This window comes from Etheostoma cragini, chromosome 14 (assembly GCF_013103735.1).
Source record: "Etheostoma cragini isolate CJK2018 chromosome 14, CSU_Ecrag_1.0, whole genome shotgun sequence".
Classification (NCBI taxonomy): Eukaryota; Metazoa; Chordata; class Actinopteri; order Perciformes; family Percidae; genus Etheostoma; species Etheostoma cragini.
The window spans coordinates 18,380,444-18,406,703 of NC_048420.1; the positions used below are offsets into that span (position 1 = coordinate 18,380,444).

Here is a 26,260-nt window from a genome sequence, read left to right on the forward strand (position 1 = left end):
TCTCACGCACTTTTACTTTGCTTTTGTAAAAATACTGTATGTAATAATCAAGTTGGAGACTAAACAAATGGCTCTAAGGCTAAAATGATTAGTATTTACTATAGGCTTCAAACTGTTAGTGTTATGCATAATGCATTCAGAGGGAGAAACTCGATTTAAAAAATCTATTTATTTTCCTCCTAAGATCCTTAATCTTTTCAAGCCATATTCTGCAAAAAACTACTCCTTTTAATCTAAGATGTTAAGGTAACTCTACTAATTGATCCCCCATCTTGAATCTGCCACTTCTTCCTTATCCCAGGGTCAGATCGTATATCATCTCTGTGTTGTCAAGGTCAGATTGTTTATAGGCCAATCTGATCTGTGTCCTGCGATAGAAATGCCTCCGGACCGAAGCTGCAGAGATAAAATGGTTTGTAGGTAAGATGCACTGCCAGCAGGACTAGTTAAAAAGGCAGATGGATTTCACTACATGCTCTGTGTTGTCAGTTGCACAGCCGGGCACCTTGAACGCCGAGCAGTGCATTTTCTCTATCAGTGTCCTTAGTAGGCTTTTCCACTCTACATGCTCGGAGCAGTGTGTGTCAGTGTGAGCTTTGATCTTAGTCTCTGTCCGTGTGATACAGACTGGTCTGCACGGTTTCTGTGACTGTAGACAGCTTAGCCACATTCAGAGCGTGAGCTTGCTCCTCCTAATAAGTGTTCCTACCCATCTTGTTCATTCGGTTAATTAGCCCTTGTGGCGTTGGAGTGCAGCATATTGTTGAGACATAATTAATCAACCCGGCTTATAATTATCCTGGGTTTGGAATGTGAGCACGGTTGGGAGGCTGGTTGCGTCGCTGGGCGTTCAGCTTGAGACAAACATCTTATTAACCGTGTCAGAGTCCCTTAGCCCACACGGAGCAAGTATTTTATTGTGTTTTATTAAGGTGGAGGGGAATGTGCTGTTATCCTACAGAATGAAAATGGCCTTGTAAAAGAAAAAAGTTTATGGTCATTATTGTTCCAAAAATGCTCCCATAGCTACGTGTGAACAGAGAGATCGAATCTAGTGAAAATACGTTTTGTGTGTATGTATCTGCTTATAAATGCATGTAGCGTGGGAGTGTAAAGAGCCCCTCAGTTTCAAAGGGCAACTAGTAGCTGAGGGAAAGAAAATAGAACACGTATCACATCCCGGTTGTAAGCCTTTAATGCAGGTCTGTCAGGAGAGACAGACACGATTTTCTTTTACCGCAGCAGTTTTCTTTGGTTCACCACAGACTGACTGACACGATTACAGACCAACAGACACACTTTATACACGAGCATACTGTATACTATACTATACTATGGTATATACCATATGCAATGTCAGATAGAGATAGAAATGCAACCCGACTTTTTTGCAGCCATTCACATGCATGTAAATAAAAGCACATACACAAATTCTAGCTAGACTGGCCCCCTCCGGTAACTAAAAGAATGACCCAAGGGGTCATTAGATGAGAAAAAGGTAGGAAAGAAGAAAAAATGTTTATCTGCTGTTCCAACTTAGTTTTGTCTTTTGCTAATATTTTCTTTTTGCTTAGATATGAATCATTTTATATTATAACGCTTGATTTAAGTTGCCTTTACGGGCGTAGGGAGTCTCAGCCATGCAATGCATCATGGAATCTTATAGAAAACATCTATGCTATTTACTGTTCAATCACTTTGCACTGAATCAGAGCTGTATTAAGTTATTGTGAATGCAAACCCAACATTTCCTACTGCTGCTGCTTCACATTAACAACATCCAAGTGGCAAAAAATGGGTTGACTATAGTTCAAACAAACAAACTTGCAATGTTTTAATAAAACAATACACCATTTACTGTTCTGTTGTATTTCTGAGTAGCAGCTCAATGAGCATTAACTGCTTTCTGATTCTGGGACCTGTAGTATTAAACTCTGCTCGGCTCTTTGTTGAAATTGCCTCCAGTCACTAATACATTGTATTGAGGGGTTACAATTTGACAGAGCTTCACTTTAAGGGTTCACAATCTAAGCAGATTTGGACACACTGCAATAACACAGACAAAACAGTACAGCTATCTGCTGGTCTCAAGTCACGCTGTCACATTTCTCAGGACTGTAATGACAGAGTCCGGGATTTAATTTTAGCTTGACTGAGCCTTTCGCCTCACCACAAGATTTGTGTTCTCTTCAGAACACTTCATTTTGCAATTAATATGTCGCTAGCTTTAGGCCAGCAAAAACACACATGCCAGATGTGTGTATAAGTATACTTCAGACACACTTGGGCACACACAAAAAGTCACTGAAAGGCCTGCTGCCACTGAACCTGGTATTTACACAGTGCAATCATGCAGGAGTTTTGTCAATGTACAGGCTTCCATCATTTAGGTGGACTGTCTTTATAAGCTAACCATATAATTTGGGAAGGAATGGAAATAAATTTTTTGCAAGCATTTGGCCCATCCAGTGTCAATTTACAACCTGCTCTATGTCACTACCCAAATCATTTCAAACATAATAATGCTGCTACGGCTTCTCGTACAGTGGCAATGACTCCGCTACCCGGAGAATGACTGTAATGGTAGAGGATTTCATTTGGAGCGTTTTACAATGTCAGTTGGCCCCAGCACTGGTTTTGTGGCCAAAAAGAGGCAAATTGGACAAATAAGGGAAAAGCCAATCTGTCCCTGAAAGACAGAAATCTGTTTTATAAAAAAAAAATATCCCATTTGGTGGAAGAAAAACACATTATGACAAATGCTGAATTTCCTGCAGAGGGCCATCATTGGTGACATCCATTTCAGAACACATCAGTTTTTATTCACTATCAAAGCCTGCACAACCACAGTTGAATAAGCTGCTGTGTAAACACAATTTAAGGGAGACAGATGGTATGAGAAATTTTAATTCCATTCCCCCAAATGACTTAATAGTGCAGTTCTGTGGAAAACTGGCAGCAGGTAGAAACAGTTGAGGGGAGCCATTGGGTGTCTCCGAGAGGAAGACATTGATGGAGGAAGTAAAGGAACTGGGTTCAGCTGTCATCCATGAAATATCAATCATTGAGTCCCTCCCCTTTGCAATTCTTTCCTTTCATGCCACGTTAATGTCCTTTATCCCCAACTTTTATTCCCCTTGACTTGTTCCTTTCCTGTCCTTTTAAGTACTCACCTTCCCATGTCCTCCCGATCAGACTATATTTAACAGGAAGTCCTGCCCTTTAACTTGTAAAATGTAAGTCCTGTTAGATTTGGCTGCAATAGGTGTGTGTGTGTACACTACAGAAAAGACTCATTGAGCCTCTTCTTTTAGGAAAACAACAAAGAAGAGCAACTTGAGTGTTTTGTTTCCAGCCCAGCCAAATAATCTCAGGTTATTTTTATAAAGTCAGTCTATAATAATTGTGACTTTGATCTGATATCATGCTGCACACGGCGTCAGTAGTTTTTGTACAACAGCAGGGCACAGAAAAGTTAGTTATGTTTCTGAGAATTTTGAGGTGTGCCGCCTGGCTATTGATGATAATGCCCACCTTAAATAGTTCATTGAAATAAATAATAAATAAATTCATTGAAATCTTGGGGATTATAATTACAAATTACAAAATGTCCTCAAAACTGTAGCATTTTAGAAAGAGAGAGAAAGTTCCTTAATGCAACAGAAGAGAAACTTCTGTTGCATTAAGGTAACATTTAAAGAAAAAGCTGGATTGTCAAACTCTGATAGTACATGTTACGCCTGCCTTTTTATATTAGCTGACATGTATTTTCTCTCTGTAGTGTTGACACAATTTCATTGCTTGCTCAGTACACTCTAAGTAAACCTTCCTGGAAGTTTCTTTGCACTCAAGGCAAGCATATGATCAAAGAATTGTTTTAAAATATAAACAGTGCAAAAATGGTATTGTTTCTTTGTAAAAACCTCCAGTCAGCTTAGGTAGGAGAGGGGAAAAGAGGTAGAAAGAGGAAATAGAAGGAAGGAAAGATTATTTGCAGGACAAGTAGGAATTGAGAGAAGAAGTTATAGATGGAAAACAAATGACAAGGGGTGGAATTGTAGTGCTTTGAACGCCGCACTCACCTTTCCTTGAACCCTGTCCTTCCACCTTCAGGCCCCGCTATTCAATGAGCCTTGTGGCTTTTTCCAGTGCTAGTCACCCAACCATAATGATCCATCATTGATCCATGACAGAGGGACTTCTCTCACCACTTAAAGCCACTTGTGTGTGTGTGTGTGTGTGTGTGTGTGTGTGTGTGTGTGTGTCCTTGCTGATTTGCATCACTAAGGATGTTGTCAGGTCAAGTCATGCTCCAGAGTTTCACTGGCTTACGTTTATCATTATAGCTCTTTGTTAATGGCCACACACTGACATTGTACGATTTGTCGGTTTGTCGCACAACAAAAGTAGGATGGTAGGGCTCAACATAACATTGTTCAACAGAGGCAAGATGATGGAATATTTTTTTTCTTTAATGACCAGCTTCGTGCCCCAATATCCTGTTAAATTATCTGCCACTCATTCTATATCCTCTAAACCTGTAATCATGCCTCAGAAAATGCTCCTTGTATTGTAATTTTAAAATCAATTCACATTTGAGCTTCTCTTATTTGAAATTAAACTGAATAATGGCAGTTTAAACATGGAAATGGAAACTCCTATTGTTGATCCAGCAGTAATAGAAAGACCTTGGTGCACCATGTGTGTATCTTTAGTAGACAAGTTATTTTTGCAAGACAACTGCAGGAAGGTGAACAAAAGCAATGGCGTTTAATGGCATTGGATTATATCAGGCGGAATAAATTGTTCATGCCCATCATCGTTACATCATCATAATGATACCCTCCATCACTTTTCTATTACAACTTTTTGCCATGACCATTTATTATCTCTACAACCACAAATCTTTAGGACAGATCTCGTAAAGATCTCTCACTGTAGTGTATCCTGAAGAAGATGGAGGTCTAATTGTGTGCGCTGGTGGCAGGGGATAAAAAGCACGAAAAAAATAAAGAAAGGAAAATCAATGCCTTAACTAAAGGAGCAAGTAAATTATTGATGGGGAGTATGCAATGGGACCCCAAGTGTCTATTTCTCACTGATTTGAACTGCTTGCTGCTTAAGCTGCTACAGCTGTAACCAGAAAAGCAGAAACAAAGGTGGTGCCAAAAACCACCCACGAACATCTCCACAGGCAGATTAGCTAACCTGAATTATGGTGTTAACATACTGGTAAGAAGCTAGTGTGCCCAGATTCTTCTTCTGCAGTCAATCCATACAGTCGAGAACAAGGGCTGTCGTGTTTTAAAAAGTCTGAATTAATTTGAACTAAACTGTATTAGGACACAACACCCGTAGCCTTGGATCCCATTGCAAATACTGCAAAACAGTTATAGTAGATAAACAGTGGTCAAGCAAAAAACAACACCACTCACCTTACAGTAGAGTGTTTTTATAAGCAGTAAAATCAGTTGAATTTACACTTAACTACTTATTCCTCTACCCTTTTGAGGTGGAGAAATCAGAGGATGCATTGTTTACCCACATCAGCAGTGTGCTGTTTGTTTTATTGCAAGCAGAGAAGGCATGCATCACTTCTGCTTGGCTGGAGAAGACGCAGACACCGGGAATGTGAATGAGAGGTACAGAGAGAGGGAGAGAGAGGGAGAGAGAGAGAGAGAGAGCGCGGCCAGGTGAGACCTGAAAGCTGCCTTTGTGTGGCAGCTGGCAGTGCAAACACTGCCCTTCACTGTGAGGCGTTCTACACACACACACACGCGCGCACACACACACACACACACACACCGGTATACTGTACACGTTGGGAAGTTATGGGGGGAATCTGTGGTAAAAAATATAAGGCTGAAAAAACTTGAGTTTGCAGTCGTAACAAAAGAAGCCTTCACTCCTCTCCGAGGTGAACGGACGTTTCAGAGCCATAAAGTTGCTCTATTTTACTTCTGCGTTTTCAAATCTCCATTTAAGATGCTAAACACTTTCTTATTTTCTCCTTCCCTTCACCTCAACTGTATCTGGCTCAGTTCAGCTGGAGCTTGAAGAGCATGATAATATCTAGTCCTGTCTATGACTCTTCCAGTACAAATGAGCCTGTACAAATCCATCTTTTTTACAGGAATGTGGAGAAAGAAAGATGGTGGACTTGAAGAGATGTTTTTTTGTGTGTGGCAAATCAGGGATGGATGCCTTTTTGAAAGTGCACTGAGTTGTACTTTTCTCAGTTTTTTCTTCATGAGCTAGAGCCAAAGAAGGATTATGACAGTTTAAAATCCTCTGCTTCCTGTGAAACATTACCCAGCAGTGCAATTGTACTGCTACTTGATTATATACAGTATATGTATTAAATGTGATTGGGGTTACAGATTATGGATGCCAAATGAAAAGCAAATAAAAGCTCATACCCATCGGAGAACTCAAAGTGTTAATTATGGCATCTCTTGAGACAGCAGTTTCATAATTAATGCCAGAGCATGTCTCCGTGTTGGTTGCAGAGCAGCAACTCTGTCTGTGTACTGATCTGTATTCTTGTTTGTTTACTTCTCCCCAGGAGGGGCTCTGCAGACAGCAGTCGCGCCAGGCACCATGAGGCAGCAAGCTTGGCCTGAGAGAGCAGAAAAATCACCCTTCATCACCCTCAACCAGGCTGGGCAGTGGAAGAAATGCACACAGAGGCAGCAGAAGAAGCAGCAGCAACGCATGCCACAGCAGACACAAGCGAATAAACACATCTGAGAGTGCATTGGAGAGCAAATGGGGAAGGCAGAAAGAGACTGACATAGGGGAAACAGTAACTCAGATTGCGTCATCCTAAATGGCAAAGTGGACTGGGCCATCCTCAGAAGCAGTGATGTCCTTGTTAACGCATTGTCTTTCGTTAGAACCTCCTTGTTAGAGATCAAAAGTCAGTCCCCCGCCCCTGTGAGGCCACAAAGCTGAGGGGCAGAGGAGAAGAAAAACAGAGGACGCGAGTGAGAGAGAGACAGAGCGTAAAAAAGAGACTGTGACAGGCCCCCATGCAGGCGCGTAAGAAGTATGTTCTGCTGGGCTTGTGTGCGTGCTGCTGGCTGGTCCTCTTTTACTGGGGTGGAGGAGTCCAGCTACGTTTCCTTCGGCTGCTGACACGCCATCGGGGTGAATTGGTGCGCCCCTGGCCCAACTGGACCGACAGGGCCTTCCTGCCCCGCTATGCCCACCTGGATGAGCTCCAGACTGACCCCGGGACGGCTGAGTCGCCCCGCCAGCGCCGTCAGGCATGGTCTGCCATTTATAAGGACAGTCGCTGCCGCATGGAGACCTGTTTTGACTTCTCGCGGTGTCGCCGTAGAGGCAGGGAAGGGTTTAGGGTGTATATATATCCTTCAGAGAAAAATGATCACATGTCTGAAAGCTACAAGAAGATCCTGACGTCCATAGCGGAGTCCCGGTACTACACATCAGACCCCCGTGAAGCATGCCTGTTCGTGCTCGGGATAGACACCTTAGATCGGGACCAGCTATCAGGACAGTTTGTGCCTAATGTGGATGAACGTATCCGTGGTTACCCACTGTGGAATGACGGGCGGAACCACCTGATCTTCAACCTGTACTCAGGCACCTGGCCTAACTACACAGAGGACCTGGGCTTCAACATCGGCCAGGCCATCTTAGCCAAAGCCAGCCTCAACACAGAACATTTCAGGCCAAGCTTTGACGTCTCCATTCCGCTGTTTTCAAAGGATCACCCGCAGAAGGGTGGAGAGCGGGGCTGGCTGGTGAGGAACACCATACCACCACGAAGGAAGTACCTGCTGATGTTCAAGGGGAAGCGTTATCTGACTGGCATCGGCTCAGACACCAGAAACGCTCTTCATCACATTCACAATGGAAAGGACATTGTGTCGTTGACAACGTGCCGCCACGGGAAGGACTGGGAAAAGCACAAAGACGCCCGCTGTGACCATGACAACCTGGAATATGAGAGGTAAGCGGGGGTCATGTGGCCAGTGGGGAAGACAGTAATGAGGTGATGTTAAAACGAGAAGCAAGGTGTGCATGAGTATGGTGCTAAACATGAATTTATGGGAAACAGAGTGTCAAGAGTCTTTTTTTTTTTTTTATAGGAAAGACTACTTTTGACTTTGTATTTGAACTTTACATGCTGTTTTATTGGTGTTTTTAGATGTAATGTCACGGCTTTTCTAAAAGCAGAATGAGGTGTTGTTTTTTGGTCCCAATGGTTGTTTTTGTCTCTTTTTGGTTAGGTTTATTATGTTTGTCAGTTGAATTCAAGATCAAAGATTTTAGACACCCACTTAAGTCCCTGGAAATTTAGATTTAGGTCACTATTTAGATCAATTGTTGTATTAAACGTTGGTTGTAATTTGCTCAACGTGTAATAAGAAATTAGTATTTTGAAAAAACGTGCCCATGCAGTCCTTTCCATTTTGTATTTGGGTGTGTACTACAATAAAACAAAGACAGCTTATTATTTACAATTGCCAAAGCAAAGGTCACCACAAAGAATGTCTTTGTGAAATCTTTTGTCAACTAAGAGAAAACAAACTGCTGTCTGGTGTGTGAATGGTTATTATATTTGTAAATCAGTCTGTTCATATTTTCCAAAGGTGTTTTTGCTGTAGTTGTTGCATAGGTGAGAAGCTTGCCTTTTCCACCTACGTTTTAAATTAGTTGATGTCACCTCCACCCCCATTCAACTGATTGAATGGGGGTGGAGGTGACAAAGGGCATTGGGAAATAAGAGTCCAGCAACATCTGCAATGCTTTGGAGCAGTGATTTATTCAAGCCAACTAATTTAAGCATATGACTTTTGTCGGGGTTTGAAAACGGTTTGTACAGACATTTATACCATCTACTCTATATTTCCATTTCAGCCGCCCTATGGGCTGTTGAGGCCACAGAGTGGTTTTCAAGTATGTGAGCGCCATTGTTGAGTTAATAATGAAAAGCTTTAGGAAACACACCCGTCTGGCTAATACATGTTGCAGCAGCAGCAGCTTGGCAAACATGTCTCATCCTCTCAGTACTGTTCTTCTACTGGCTCATTGTAGCTCAGATAGTGATTTGAAAACAGATGGAAATAGATACATGAACCTAAAAACTTTCTTTGATTGTAAAATTGTTATGCAAATTCTCTGGGAATTAATATTAGATGTAAAATAGCTTTAAAATCTTGGTTTTATCTAATTGCAATAGTATATTTGTGTGGGGTGGACAACGATGACAAAGAAGGACCACTAAAGGTTAGGTTCATGCAAAGCCATCATCTTCTATTATTATTTACGATAGTTATTACATTATTGACATAGAGGAGCTATATCCGTTCTTTAACACAGCCCCTTTGTTTCATTTCACTTGCTTAACTTACACTTTGCAATTAAAGTCTCTGAAGTGCTGACAGAGCTCCTCGGTATAAAGTCTTTGCCTGTCCATTCATACACAGATCCCAAGGATAGTGCAGAACATTCAGAGACAGGAGACGATGAATTCTAGTGATAGATGAGACAAATGAGAATAAGGAGTTAGAGCCACACCACAATGTCTATTAAAGTTTGAGTAGATTCCTCGACAGTTTAAGACCGCTAAGCAACAATTGGAAAAACTATCAACAATGCTATTATTTCATTTTAAGACGATGCATAGAGAAACACAATTTTTAGAATTTTGGACTTAATTTATTGTCTGTTTCATAGTACGAAAAACAGAAACGGAATAAAGTGAAGTCAAAGGCAGTGGGTCATCAAGGCGTGTAAATACTATGGCTTGTTTTTTGGTCTCAATAAAAACAGCATTGGTTTTCTGTTGTTTTTCCCCAAAATTGGTCTGAACATCTATAGCCCCTCACTGCACTCGAGACTGGACAAGCCCAGCTAAGTTAGGATAGGGGGTTGGCTCTGAATTCATTCAAGTCATCACACAGCCCTTCAAGTCAAGAGAACTCATGTTCATAAGTGACATGAAACTATATATTTTAATGTTTTATTAAAAAATGAATAAAACATTACGTTTAGGATGAAGATTATTTCCTTATTGACTGAATCCGGTATAGGGTTTAGCAGTGTTTATATTTAGAACTTGCATCTGCATCTCTGAAATTCTCCTCTCTGTTGGACTGATGGAACTTTTCTGGCATAAGAGAAGCAAACAGCTAAACCCCTATTTAGATCTAAGGCACCTGGAGGTAGAAGTTGTTTTCATGTGCTGTCAGAAGCATGCTCAAAGCAAGTATGTTTTCAAATTTAATTTACCCCGGGAAAAGCCGTTAGGTGATGGTTCTGATCCATGCACAGTCCTTCCTCATGTGGCCTATAACTAGCCACCGTAGGCTTGTTTACATTGGGCTGGGCAGCAAAGGGATGGAGCTGCTCAACACTGTATGAAAGAGCTCATTTATTCCACACAGCCCGCTACTCAGACACCCGGGTGGGCAGGGAGTGCGTGGGGTGGGGAGGATAGTGGGGGAGGTCCCATGCGGTATTTTGCAGTAGATTTGGATATGCTTATGGGTCTTAGGGCGTAAGGGTGTGAATGGGGGAGGTAATGTGAGGGACAGCTGCCATTTGTTAGAAAAACACAAAATGCTAGGTGAAGCAGGGATGTGAGGTGGGAGCAGTGAGGGAAGGTGAGGGTCCACCTCTTGTTTTGCATCCTTTGAATCTCCTTTTGGTGAGAGAAGAAGGGGATTTCAGAGGGGAGAGCATGAAGACCGTGGATACAAAAAGATCAAAAAGACAAAGAAAAAAGGACAAAAATAAACAAACTGCATGAGCAAGGTTTCTGTTTAAAAGCCATGTAGAGACACACCCTCACCTCTGCATCTGGCTGCTACCATTTCCTCCCTCTCTCGTATGTCTTACCTTCAATCTTTCTATTCTTTCCTTTTAGTCTTCTCTCTTCAGTTTCTGGCAAAAATCCTGCACCTGCAAAAAAAGCAGCATGCAAATAATAATTCCACGTCACCAAGTGATCGTGTGCGTGTGACTGTCACTGCTAGAAATGCATGAGATTGTGACTGCGTTTAAGAGAGACTGTGTCACAGTCAGTGAGGCTCTTAGAAGGTGGCACCAGGTTAATGTGCCCATGCATCTGGTACACTAGCAGATTAGCCCTGAGGGACCTGGACAACACAGCAATCAATGGACAAAGGGCACAAGAGGGGGGAGGGGAGGAAGGGTTAGGAGAAAGGGGGATAGCTCAAAAGACTGACATCATTTTCCCACCCAAATTAAAACCTTAACATCCCACCCCCCTACTTAGATTGATAAGAAAATGAATTGTGCTGTAAAGTGACGGCCGCAAAAATGGCATAGTAATAATAACAATACTAATTATATGTAATTAGTGTTGTTTAACTTGTGTTTGAGTTTAAGGTAGGGTTCACTGCAAACATGTTTTTCTACACCCCTTTACAGGAGACATTGTGAGTTTTGTGTAAAAAAAACAACACAGCACTATACTCTCCTAGCTGCTGGCAGGGCACACCCTCACATATGCAACTGACTAGTTAGTAGTCCTTACCTAGGTACTGCGCATGTGCTGTACCTAGAGAGGAGATGGGACACAAGTTTGATGCCTTGCTTGGTAGCTAAAACTGTTATTTGAAAATGAAACTACATCCACCTATTTTTGTGCAACCTCTTAATACAATTATGAACCTGAAAATTAGGATAATATGAGCACTTTGAAACATATTGATCTATTACTCAAACTGGCCTGATTGTATTTTATTATCTTTCAGACAGTAAGACATTGGTCTACTAACCACACCACACTTCTTATCACATCAGATCATACAGTAGGTTAATCGTTGATCATCAGTCAATTCAATCTGCCACTCTAGTTCCTTACACATTACTGCTGAACAATTTAACAATGAAAGAGTTGCTTCACCCATATCACCCAAAGCATTTTTATTTTCTATACCTTTGATATTTAGTCATGGACCTGCTGGTAGTTTTTTACTTTTGTTTTTTTTGCCAAGGTTTTGAATTATTTTAAAGCTGAGATGTCTGCCTTCACTGCAACCCAAAAGTGGGGATGGAATGTTTTTGTGGTCCTCACAGCATTGAAAATTAAAAAATATTCTGTAGCAACATCTCTTTCTAGAAACAGCATCCAAGTTACTCTATAAGCCAAAGATCAGGCTTTCAGTGGGCTTCATAGTGCATATTTCCCTGGTTGAATAAAGTTCTATTGAAATTTGTTCTTAGTGGGTCTCTGGGTTATCCTGAATCATCCCCAACAAAGATGCCTATTCATCAAAACAAAGTAGTCTTCAACCTTTGTTCAACCCATGTTGGATAAAGACACATTTTCCCATTTAGACTGATTGTTTTAAACCACATTACTGTGCCCCTCACTATCAAACAGCAGTCTAAAGCATTGAAAAGCTTTCCTTCTATGTCTTTTTCCTGCACTGCTGAATGGCTGCCGAATGCACACTCTTTTGGCTTTATGAAACAATGATAATACCTCCAAGGTTATTAGCAGAATCATTTTTTAAAACGGATTAGGTTTAAATACCTTTGCCCCTGCCATGTCTATTAACGCAATTTTACTATTTTAAAGTATAGAATAATTGGTAAATGGCACCCAGAAATCCCATTAAAATGTGCCATAAGGAAAAAGAAATCTGAATAGGAACAGAAGGTGCCTGGAAATATTTTTTGGGTCTATCGAATTGGGTGTGTAAGTTTGAGTGTGTGCGTGTGCATGGATATGGATGATAGGAGAGAAAACAGAATGAAGTAGCAAAGAGACAAGTTGGAGGTAGGACACAGTGGTACCCAAGGCAATAGGAGCAGCAAGAGAGAAATGAAGAAAAGGAGAATGTCATGTAATAAAAATTACAAAAAATTGTGAAAAACAGCGATGGATACTGCAGGCAACTGACGGAAAAAGCGAGAATGAAATGGGGCAAGCGGGAGGGTGACAAAGTCTAAGAAAAAGAGAGTTGAGAAAAAGGGAATTAGAAGAAAGGGGATACTTGAAGCAAGGGAGAAGCTGTGCTGCAGCCTAATGGCCTAGTTTCCCTTACTTTAGAGAATTCTCTTAGAAAGGGAAGAGAAACGTGCATTGTACAGTGAATGTAAATGAGCAAGAGTGTGAAAAAAAAAAGAGGGGAGGAAGAAAGAGAGGGATACTTAGGAGATACAAAACGTACCACAGAAAATCCAAAGTTCTCAGGTGAGGGGGAACTGGGGTTGAACAGAGATGGGCAGGATGGGAGGGGGGGGATTGAAGTGACATGAAGGATGTGTAATGGCACAATGCTCTAATGCCCTGTTTGTCTAAAATGGCCTTGGCGCATAAGGGCTGGTGTTGAAAACCAATGGGTCATTATTAATGCCCCTAGTTGAAGGAACTCAAGGTTGTTGAAAGAGCGAGCAATCAGACATTAAAACCTGTTCAGGATGAATGCAGCATACTAATCAGACAAAACACAACTGCAAGAATGTTGCGGCATGGAAATACTTTAGAAATGCTTCCATGCATATGTAATTTGCAGACTTCTATGCTGTCATGTGCATGTAAATACAGTATAATAATTCTGATTTCAGTGTGGTGTGTGTGAAACCTGAATCAGCAAGGGAAAGGAAAACAGTGTCATTGTTATCTGCTGGCAGACATAAAAAAGCCCCCCCATTGCTGTGTAGTTACTAGTTCTGCACATATACATTTTTGAATTACTAGGTTACGTGCATGCAAGCACAGTTGTGTGTGTTGTGTGGGTCTGTAAACGCTAGACGAGAGTGTGTGCGATTTGAGATTTTGGCAAACCAAATAAGAAACGCTGCAGTCCACTGTAATTAGGGCCTGTGAAATTGTACCTCTGAAGATGCTGTGGTCTGAGTGTGTGTGTGTGTGTGTGGTTTGTGTGGCCACCCTCTGCCGTCTCTGTTTAGAATACTTGGAATTGAGAGGCAGGCTTGTGACTCTTTGGCACTTGTACACTCCGTCCTCCGTTCGTTTTCCTCTTCTCCAGCTCGTATTTTTTCAATCCCACACATGAGTCTTTCTTGCTTCCACTGTGCTTTTGTGAAGTCTGGTCAAAAATATTAATCAAGTCACAGAGTGCTCCAACAGTACAGCAAAGGTTGAACGGGAGGCATGACATTCACCTGTTGTCTCACTGGCCAATGTAGCTGATTTGTAGCTGATCGATTGATTGTTTTTCTTTAAAGCTACGGTTATCAACAATGGATCAAATGATGGTGTGTAAAGTGAAAGGGGTTACTCATAGTGATGAACCCAAAGAGAACCATCACCCTGCTCTGCAATTCCTCACACATAGCTCTATGTAGCATTTTAGCATCTTGTTTGGGTGTTACGACACACAGCTTCAGTGTTTTGGTTCACTCTTGCCGCACTCTTCAGCATTGTTTTCAGCTGTAGCAGGAGGCTCTGTTCAACAAAGAAAAATGTGTATGTGAATCCATTGTACACTACCTGCTCAGCACCAAAAGATAGACAACGTTAGCAGCCATAGCTGGTGAACATACAGTAGTTGGTGAGATCAGACCGGAGCTAACAGGAGAGTTCTTCAGGTGGCCAGAAACACGACTCTATATAAATACTAATGTTGCTCCATGAATTTTTGGATGTGTAATAGATAACCCTTTCCAAAAATCCAAGTTAAAACGCAAACAAAACTTTTGTTTGGTTGTGTTTTGTCTTCTAAATTGTTTATCACCTTAAAATTGGGAAGGGAAAACCTATAATTGATTGTAAATTTAGTCTACTTTTTTATTTTTTTTAAATTCTTTGGTTAAAACCAAAATATATTTGATGTCAATCAAAGTGGTTGCAGAACCTCAAAGAGTTTAATACGGTCACAGGAGTTAAAGGAATATAACTGAATACATTTTAAAAACTTCATCAATGGTGACTTCAGAGTCAATTTGTATCGTGCTATTACATCCAGACCACAGTTTTATTTTGCCAAGCCATGTTATTTATTTTTTGCCAGATATCCTAACATCTGAATTCCATGAATTCTGCTGGACATATGATACTTTGGCCAAGGAATCATTTGTTAGGTTTGGGTTTTTCATTATTGTTTTAGCTGCAACTATGAGAGTCTCGAAATCCATTTTAACTTCACTTCAACTGATGGGAGTGATTTCTTTGGCTGTAACGTTAACTTGGAGGAGTGCTCAGTGTTGGCCGAGAGTCTTCTACTGCAGCTCCCCAGACTACCACAGCTTTCATTCCTTAGTGTTGAGAAATGGTGTATCCTTGGTCAAATGCAAGCCAGTTGCGACCTGCTTGTCATTTCTCATTAAATGTTTGTGGTTAAATCTTCATCCCTTCATTGTTCTCTCAACCGCTGCTCTCTGTTTGAAAACTTGAGTCATATTTATAGCCTCCCGCTTCCTACATGCTGCTGTTTCAGTTGGAGTTTCTTGTCAGTTTCAATTCTCCATTTCTCAAAAATATAATATATCTGTCCAGTCTGAGGGCATTCAATGTGACAAAAGCTTGTTGTTTACAGTTGTTTACGCTCTGGCAAAAAAACAGTGACACCACCTCATGAGGCAATCAAGGTCTCAACAGCTTTGTGTTGTACAAGCTCTGGATCCCTTTAACAGTGTTTGTCATACAGAAACATGATCAGAGAAGGAAAATGCCCGGTGGCATTTCTGCCACACCCTGGCTTTACCTATGGGAAGTCACACAATGTGGAATGGGTGTTCACCGGTTTTTCAACTTCTAATAACTATTCTCACTCTGTCTCTAACTCACACCTCACAACCCCGTTGCTTTTCTCCCAACATCTTGTCCTCCTCCTGCTCTCTCACTTTTTATTTCAGACTGTACTTTACAAAGTCCTCCTACACTTCAGTGCAAGGCTCCTACAATATTTCTTAGCTCTGGTATGCATAATTCATCAACAGACCCCTGCTTTTCCATGAAGGCAAACTTTTTTTGACAGCACAGCTTTGTCTGTGGTGTTACACACAATTGTTTCACACGCTATTGTGTTGGTTACATGCACATGGATGCACATATGCATACTCGAAAACAGTGATGAACAATCCCTTCTTTGCTCTCACTTGTTAATCCATGCATTCCTTCTCTGACACCATGTGTCCCATCCCATGAGGTTTGAAAAGTCCTCTTGTATAGAGGCAGCTGGCCCGTTGTCATCCTATTTTCCAAAACTTTGTAGTTAAGTTTGAAATAAAAAAATAAAATAAAATAAATTTAAAAAAAAGCAACAAAATCTCATGTGAGGGTTAGGGTTCGGTTTTTGGGTTAGGCGAGGCAACCTGAAGAGACTCCAGTCCCGAATTATAATTTTTACACTTTCTTTTTTGTACTGATGAAAAACAAACAAGATCTTGCATTGTAGTTAAAAGCTTTAGAGGTGCTGGTAGGTTGATTTTGTTCACCATTTCCAATCCCTGTTCTGAGCTAAGCTTACCCTGCTGCTGGCTGTCTGTAGCTTCAAATTTTGTATCAGACAGGTAAGGGTAGGTGTTGATGCATGATATGTCATTTTGGGATTACACCTTAGATTTTTTGAGGCCGGGTTTCAGCTGGTCAGGTTACGTCAAATTCTTAGTTGTTATTGCAATTATTTAATTAATTAAAACATTTTTGGGAAAGTACTGCAGAATTTTGGCCCCGGCTGCCAGACTTTGCACAATAGTAAGAATACAAAAGTTTGTGCAAAGGATTAATGAATATCTGTATTAACAGTTAGGCCTCTACTGGGTTTCTACCAAAACGTCTTTCCATGCACTCATAAAATCTAGTCATATAGTGCAGCTAATACTGTAATACTCACTGTATTCACTTATTACAGACATATGTGAAAGAAGTGATGATTTAAAAATCATTGCGACTGATCTTCTTAAGGACTTTGGAGGCAATAGTAGCTCACAGATCACAGGAAGCAAATAACGACTAGTGGAAAGTCTTGGCAGGCATAAGCTCAATTTATATGAAATGCTTTGAAGAGCTGTTTAATCCAGGTAAAATTTATTAAGGGAGCTGTGCAGTTACAGTAGGGGATCTGTGTCACACTGATATGACAGTACGAGTATTAGCATTTTTTACCAGAAATAGTCCAGAGCAGAAGGGTAACCAAAGCCAAATGTAATAACATGCAGGACAAAACACCAATGGGAGATTGGAGATTTGAACATTTTTGCATGATTTTTTGTTTTTAGAATTAAAATAAATACAGAAACCATGTTGACATAAGTAAATATAATTTAGGTTTCTGGTTTTACAGAAGAGGAGGAGCTGCGATGGGTAATATCTGGTTTGTGAGCTTGTGAGGAAATTAAATTCTGAAAGGATGTATGCAGCCTGACCCAGCGTGATTTTCTTGACTAATTTGGGTCATATTCGGGCACATTTTCACGTGCACACTGTAGGTTTATGGAAACTGTATGGGTATGGGTAACAGGAAATGGGTATTGCAGAATTTTTAATAGTGTCCATTTTATCAGGCGCTGGGTGTTCTGTTCTTTCCAGATTGATCTGGTTTGTGCAGATTTGCAGAACATTTTGTGATGTTGCTTTTTTGTCATTGTGTTCTTTTCACATCAGTTCAAAGTGATGATTCATTTTTGATAGCTGATTGTCATGATTGGTGCGGATGTAAAATAATTGTTAGTTTCAGGCTTGGAGCTTGAAAATTTCATTGGCTGTAATGACTCCGGCTGGGCCAGACTCAAAGTCCCCCTCTATCTTATGTCCTTCTGGTGGCCTGCGTCCAATACTTTTCAATCTCATACACACTCCACCCAGCAGTTGGCTACCTGTGCAGAGGATGTAAAAGTCCCACTTAAGGTGTTTTTTGGTATTCTTTACACCACTATTTCTGTCTGGCCTACGTTAGATTTCAGCCCCCACGCAGCAATTTACAAGTGTTGTTTAAAATAATTGAATATAACAGGAACATTTAGTTCATCATTTAATAGACCTCACACTATGAACAGTTGTTTATTCTGCCTGTTTGGGTGTCGGAGGTTTGGAAAAGGTTGCTCTGTACCACTTGCTGACTGCACTGCTTTTGAGAATCACGAGTTTCACACGGGAAAAGCATGCATTTTTCACTACCAGCTCCTCATTTCTCAATTATCTCAGCTCATGCTTTGTTTTCTCTTTAAAACTGCGGGATATACTGAGTGGGCAGCTCCAGTCTGTCAAGCACCTATCAGGTTTCTTAAGGAAGGCCGTTTGGCCTGGGGGCTCTTTCACTAGTGTGGATGTCCTCTTAATGGTTGCCCATTCTGTGTCCTAATGGGCCCTTGATCAACCCCGGCTAACACCACAGCGATCATAGCAGGAAAAGCCTCTGGCGACCTTGCTCGCTTTTGTCCAGGCCAACTGGAGCGTAAAAACTTTGACAGTGCAGTTGGGAGAGAGAAAGAGAGAGATGTGGAGGAAGACATTTCGCATTCCTTATGCAGTTAAGGAGCTAAACCTCTGCTCAGTGGCCTGGATTTCTGTTTACTGGTTTTTGATAGCATCTCTTTGACCTTGACCTCACCCCACACTGTAAAAGTCTATGGTTTAAAGATTACGGAGGCAAAGAAGATGAGAGATTAGTGATTTCTCTTCTTGGTTTCCTGATCTTTGAGAAAGGGATAATAGATGTAGGGGGAAAGTGGAAGGCACAATTGGATAATTAACTTTTTGAATTACGTTAAAAAAAAATTCTCAACCTTACAAGAAAGATATGCAGAAACTGTTTTAGAAGTTCAACCCATTAATGTGGAGAAGAAGCCAGCAGCCAAATCATTACTTACAGACACACAGCACTCAGACCAGATTTTGCTTCAATTAGGTTTTCCCAAACACATTCTGAAGATTTTTTAAGCACTTTCTCACATTACCCCTACATTGCCGGAGATACATGCTGTAAAATTAGGTCAAAAAATATTGTGTAGTAAGTTTGCAGTAAGATGAAAAGGCTTTTTAATAACTCTCTTTGATGTAGCGTGAAGCACTCCGATTGGTTGGTCTTGAGATGAATGACTGATACATATTGATAATCCGAGCACTAGAAGGTTCAAAGGACTCACTAATATATGCTGCACTGTCAGCGTTAGAATGATCTACCCTGGTTTTTAATAACGCAGGGGGTATTGGGGTTAAACTGGGATTTGGATGAGAACCCGTCTAAGCAACCAGGATTTTGTAATGCAAACTATTTCATAACCCTCCATGTGTATTGCTTAATTATTTTACCCATATGTTGTCCTTTATTGGAGCATTTACAGCACGGCTTGTATAATGAATGTGTTTTTTCTGTGAGGCACATATCTATTTTTCTATTACGGATGTCTTGATTGAGGTTTTTGGGCAGGCATGTTTCTGATGTTCCATTTGGGACAGTCCAGGAAGCCTTCTGTGTTCCACTTTAACGTCACCTAAAGTATTATGAAATAGCATTTGTATTAGATAACAGATTGTTCAGACTTTGTTGGAATCTGACCTGTCTTTCATGCTATTATCTGAGGAGTACTTATCATACTGGTGATAAAGGAGTTTAATTAATATGTGAGCAGTTTGGGAAAGGCACCTGTTTTAGCAGCACATGTTCTCTTAAAGCTATAGTGCGTAGTTTTTGACGCTTCCATGAGGAATTCTAAGTAATGACAACAAAACTGTCGGTGCATCCACTTGATACAAGCCTTACGTGACTATGTGCAGCCCCAACCCCTCCTCTAAGCAGTTGCTAGAAGCCAAGGAGTACGCAGAGGATGAAAAACAACAGATGGATGGATGGACTCTTCAGAAGAAGTAATTGTCTTCACTAGACCTTTTACTCGGGAAAGTCACCTGATAACACAAACTTCATAGTTTAGTCATACTGAGAAATACAGAGAAAGTTGTGTGGAGCTGATAGTCTTACTGTAATTAGCTTTGTAACAACTAATTTGGCAATGGCTTGACTGTAACGGATGTGGGTAAAAGTTACGTGCTAAAGCTTTAACTTCTTGAATGTCAGAGAGGTTTTGAAATCGGACCTACTGTGCTCCTTCCGCTGTGCTGCTCAGCCAACACCTCTTCGTCCAATACTGCTGCTTGGAAAAAGGGCGTAAACCACTGCCTAAACTGTAAAGGGGGACCTCATAAATTATAAAATCCTTATCAAATTTATTTTTTCTTGTAGTTTTACTAAAGTGCATAGAGAGACAGAATAATAATTACGTTTTTAAGGAGCCTCACCTGTTTTGTTGCTTCTATTGAAATGTAATCCACTCATCACAAGTTGGAAAGTGCGTGCACAAGTGTGTTTTTGTGTGCGTCACTGTTGCCAAACCCAACAGTAGATTATTTGGTATGTGTGCCCCAGATAAGGGCTTTTATTCTGCTACCTAACAAATGAAGAATGTGTAGAAGATCATGAATTACTCATGAGGTCTGGTGTTGAACTCTTATTTAATGATAGCTGCGCTGGGATCGCTCTGTACCTCTCGCCTGTCTCACTCCTCATCACCTTTGATGAATGAGAAACTAGTCGAGAGAGAAAGAGGGAATGAGTCGAAATTACCCCTTAGTTGCTCTCAAAATGTCGTCTGCGCTGTAGTCTCTCTGAAACTGCACAATAGACAAAAACCCTGCAAACCACAGTTGCACCTCAGAGTGTATGATGTATGGCCTGCTGCACTTCCTTGTCAGACTGAACACTCACCTACAGCACACTGCAAAACAGTCTTCCTCCAAATGGCACTGTGCCGGATATACACAGTTTGTCAGGTCTGCGCGTCGTGTGAAAAATAGGCTTTATGTTGCATCCGCCTGCTCTACCTAAAAGTCTCTCTCGATTAAAAACTCTGCACAGTGAGCTCCTTCATTGCAGGCCCTAACTCATTCTAATCCACTGCTATATCCTTTAAATGATTCAAATGAATCAAATGGGTCTACAGTCTATGGCCATGCTGGCAGCTCTGTGCGGCACAATGGTGCTTTGAGCTAAATGCTAACATCAACATTAACATGCTTAAAGTGGCCATGCTGACCCACTGATGTTTAGTTTAGTATGTTAGCATGCTGACATTTGCTAATTAGCACTAAACACAAAGTACAGTCAAGGCTGATTAAAGTATGTTGCTAGAGGAGAAGTCAGGGTACCACTATAGTCATTGGGATACATCATCTGGGAACCATGAATGTCGGAACCATTCAATCCAATAGATGTTGAGGTTTTCAAATTGTTCAACTAGTGGAGCCTGATAAAAAGTCAGGGGATCATCAAAGTCACATGGAATCATCAGGTGGGGACCACAAATTTCTGTATAAAATGTCATAACAATAAAGCTAAGGGATATTTTGGTTTGGAGCATGGCTAAAAATAAAAAAGGATATAAGATGTACTCCTCCACACTGTACCTCACACTCTGTCACTCTTCTTAGAGTCATTCATCTTCAACCTGGTGTATTTATTGCCTTCAGGTATATGTTTATACCATTTCTACTATTAGCTTGCTGTTGGCATCTACTATAATGACCTCTAACAGTCCTGTAATGGCATTCAGTATCACTCCCAGCCTTTCACCCAGTGCCAAGCACAGAATTACACTCATACGGACACACCCCTCGTGTGCCCCTTAACACTCTTTCTCTTTTCCTGTTTTTGCTGCTGCTCTTTCTTTCACTTGATCGTTCTCTCAAGACAAGATGCATGTAGTGACACACACCCATGCTCATGTTTCTTACTGTTTGCCCAGCCAGCAGTGTCCTGTGTGCGCTCAGCCCTGCTTCTGTTTCCAGCTGTCCACCGGTTATCCCTCTCACTCTGTCTCTCTGTCCATGGGTGCCAGTAATCAGAGCACTCTGTCTCCATGTAGTGACCTTCCCTCCCTTACTGTAAGATGAGTCTTCACATGCTTCCCTCTTTTCCGTCTCTTTGTCTCGACTTCCACTATCTATTTCTGTTTTCTACCCTTTAGGAAAAGAGATACACTATTTCTGCCTCTTTTAATTTTATTATTAGATCATTTTATAATGCTCCGCTGTTGTTTATTTTGCTGCTGATCCCCCATCTCCCTTGCCTTTCTACCCATAAGCATGTAATGTGATCAGGTGTGTGTGAACCGTTTTGGTTACATTCATGTAACGATTCGCTTCTAGTTTGGACCCCAAAAGCAGATTCAGACTCAGTCTCATGGAAGAGACACAGGTGAGGTTATTTTCAGCAGAGGCACAACAATGGGTCAAAAGCAGATTCTTCACTGGAGTTTAAGACTGAAGAGTTAGCGCATAGAGAGTGAAAACAAACTGGCGATGAGTGAGTGGAGAGCAAGGTTTCTTATACTGAGCTTGAGGGAAAATGCAAGTCAGGTGTGCTCTTAGACAGTTAAAGAAATATACCAACAGATCCCATTGCTCTAGACAGAAACCAGCGAAGGTTATTAAAAGCATGTTTCCGCTGAGTGCTGTGCGTTACTGCGCAGCCGTCAAATGAACTTGAACCGAAAACAGAACCTAAACAGCTAAAGTAAGTCAAAACTGCCTGTGAGCTTATCCTGTACTGTTGTGTAATTCCTCTACTATGCAACAATACGTCGTGTGGTTATGACACAATCGTTAGCTGTTGGGTACTGTAAAATCTCTAACATTAGCCTATTTTTACAAAGATTTCTGCTACAGAGCCATAACGTGAAGTACAAGGTAATGGAGCCTTCTATACATTGTCGTGTTTCTTTAGAAATAAACAATGTAAAATTAGTCTTTAAACGCTTTACATGTAAAGTTATTCACTGTAAATGTGACACTACAATGAATGACAATGGAACGCTAACGGCAGGTGATGGCTTGTTAGCATCAAAATGGCGTCATAAGAGCTACATGAGAATTTTAGCCCCCTGTGTGTGCCTGGTAACAACTGTAAAGCCATGTCCCGGCTGAAGAGCACCCACACAAACACACACAGGCCAGGAGACATAGGGAAAGCCATACAAACTTGTAATTCACAACCACTCACAGTCAAAAATGTAAGTGGAATCCACTCTTTTCTTTTCATGATGCAAAGGGGGTAGATTTAGGTAAAATAGTGTATTGATTTCTCAATAACAACAAGAGGAGTAGAGAAAATGTGGATGGCATTTGAATAATTTAGATACACAAAGGCAATTGCAAGTTGATTTAATATTTTCTTTGTGCAGTGCATTACACTCCCTTTTCCAACAAGCACACAGCTTCTGCTTACTTACTATGCACATGCAAGCACTTGTGCACACTCTGTCACACTCTATCAAGGCCTCTAATAGGGTATAGGCTGATGGAGCAGCCAGGCCTGCTCAGCAGACAGTGGAAGAGTGAATCTATATTCAGTCTCTGCACTTCTTCCTTCTCCTCTGGAGCCTCATGAACTCAAGGGAATCCATGGAGCCAATAAACGTACCGTGATCAATTGAGGCATGCTCCCTTGAATGCAATCCATACTCCACGGGGCATGGACCTTTTTTCTGTGTAGGCTAAGTTTCTGTATGTGGTCAACAAGGTCCATTGGTTTGGTAGAGGTTTAGTGCATGTGTGCACTCATTAGCAGTTCTGTGTGTAACGGAGAGCCGTTTAGTGAAAGCGACGGAGTCACAAAAAGAGAGAATGAATTAGGTAACGAGTCTCTGTTTCTCGGTGTTGCAGCTATTGGTTTAGTACAGAGCCACTGCAGCAGATGAGCAAGGGGGAGTAACAACGTTAGTGTACGATAAAATGCAACTTCCCATGAGAGTGCCCTTACTGCCAGATTCCTGCTTAGGTTAATGCAATGATGATTAAACATGTGGGCCTTTATTGATCGCTATAGAAAGATTATCTTCATTCAGAGGTCAGGAAGAGCTACAGGACGGGTTAAAGCTGTGGATCTAGTGTCTTACCGCAGCTGTTCTTTCTTTTTTTCTTGACATTTAGATCAACTGGGCTTGCTTGTTTGAATAATGCAATAATACTGAATGAAGCCACTTGTATTATTATTTTACTCATGTAATAAAAATGAGAATCCAGTGTATTGGATTATCTAGCTTTGGCAATTTTAATGTGTGGGAAAGTCAGCGAAGGGCTTATTTCTTTCTGAAATGATGAAGGGAAACTGTAAGGGAGAGGAGCATCTTGACCTAATGATAAGTTGCCTCTGGTGAACCATTGTGGCCAAACTCTTGTGCATTTCAAGATGTTATATCAGCACTCTATTGAACTGTATGCCACCACACTGGTGTCCAGCTCAGCCAAAAGACAGCAATATCATCCTTAGAGGCTTTTGGTTGCAGTTATGGTGACACAAAATATCCGGATTTTATTGAAAAATTATGCTGCAACTGTTTGGTGTGATGTGTGTGGGCTAGTTGGCCGTGGGTGTAAAATAGTGCCATTGGCCACAGTCATTATTGATTATGCCTATAATCAGGCCTTCGTTTGTATTGAAATGGTTTTGCTCCGTTATTATTGGCTGGAAACTAGCCATCCTGGTGCTGTTTTTGAAAATATCACTGGTTGGATTTGAAAGTGAAAGAGAGAGGAAGCATGCTTGAGGCAGAGACAAATTATTATTTTGTTACTGTCTCTCTCTCTCTCTCTCTCTCTCTTTGTCTTTTTTCTCCCTCTCTTATACCATCCCTCCCTCTTTCCATCTCCCTTTCTGTCTTACGGTAATGCTCCATTGATCTATGCTGGGAAAATATATTGCTAATTCACTGAACCCTGCTCAGCCTCTGCTCTGCCTTGGGCTGATTGCACTAGTTCATCCTTAATGTTGCCTTTCTCTCTGCCTCCGTCAGCTAGCATCCCAACCGGATACGCTTAACCCTTCAGTCTTCAATTGCACTGCAGTGTGGCTGCCGGCTAATGGAAAGGCAGACTCTTCTCTTCAGCAGGTGGTGCTAATGATGACAGCGCCAGAGTATAAGTGCCAAGTAAACTGAGTTTGTAAAAGTGATTAAATGATTAGCAGTGCTCTCAGAAGTGCGTGCGTGCACGTTGTCAAAGTTGTAGAGGAAAAACAGAACTTTGCTGCTCCCCCCCCCCCCCCCCCCCCCCCCCCCCCCCCCCCCCCTCCCCGCTTCATTCTTTGGCACTCATCCAGGGAACCATATATGTGTATACATATCTAATGAGGTCTGGGTTCAATCGTGAAGATCCTCTTTAAGTCATAGGTAGCTCTTGATTAGAATTGGTCATTTGCAACAAAGCTTTGATTGATGCAGCACCTCACAAAAATAGAGAATGGAGGTTATTATTGCCATGTTAATATAAAAAAAGCAAATCGGAGGCAAATAGAACAGCCAACTCGACAAAAACTATGAAGTCAAATATTCGTTTTCTGGTTTGTATGTTTTTTCTGCAATGAAGTCTCTTTATCTGTGTCTCTCTCACACACTCGCACGCACGCACACAAACACACACACACACACACACACTCGCACACACACAGGCTCTAGGTCATGATGCTCAGAGGTCTCCTGTCCCTTGCAACCTCACTGCAACATAAGAATGCTCATTTTTACCCTCATTCATCATGTGAATGCCAGGCGCGGCAACCTCTGAAGCACAGTGGATACAATTAAAACAAACCCATTAGAGTTGTGCCTGTGATAACTTTGCCAAGGGCAGAGACATAACAACTGAATACTGGTTTTCAGCCATTCATTGAAATGGACAACTTTCATTTTCTATTTTTTTTTTAAATATTTTTATTTTTGTATTGATATTTTTTTTAGAAGATAAATGAAACTGCACACAAAGTACAGAGGGCACACACATTTTACATATTCTTTGCCATAATACTTAAATGCAAGGCACAAGGCCAACCTTGTGTGCATCAATATAGTAAATCATAAACGCAATGCATAGTGTTTACTTCAGCCGCCCTCTTGGTCAGCAAAGCATTATATTTTATAAACTCTAAAGAGAAAGAAAGACATTTAAAAAAAAATAGACGTTTTGGAAAATATGTTTTTTTTTAATTATTATTATTTAGGTACTTTCTTGCCAAAGGGGAGATAAGAATATTAACACCACTCTTCATATCTGTGTGCTAAATATGTCACTTTTAGCTTAGTACGAATACGAGGGAACGATGAAAAAGCTCAAAGACAACAAAATCTGATGCTATAATTTATGTTCCATCTCTAAAAAAAACTATAAAGGCAGATTGTGTTATCTTTGGACAGGTCCATGCTAGTTATTAACCCCGTTTTTTATATTTTATGTTAAGATTAGCCTACCGGTTGCTGGAGGTACTGTATATTAATTTTTAGACATGGCAGTTGTATCAATCTC

The 26,260-nt window shown here is 41.0% G+C and overlaps 1 protein-coding gene across 4 annotated transcripts in view; it reads left to right on the forward strand.

Annotated features, from left to right (window-relative positions):
* LOC117956791 (exostosin-1c) overlaps window positions 1-26,260 on the forward strand; it is a 78,142-nt gene that overhangs the window by 9,355 nt on the left and 42,527 nt on the right. For all 4 annotated transcript variants that reach the window (XM_034892047.1, XM_034892046.1, XM_034892048.1 and 1 more), the window contains exon 2: window positions 6,566-7,978. In XM_034892047.1, the coding sequence (XP_034747938.1) occupies window positions 7,032-7,978 (947 nt within the window). In that variant the 5' untranslated portion in view covers window positions 6,566-7,031. The remainder of the gene's footprint in view (window positions 1-6,565; window positions 7,979-26,260) is intronic.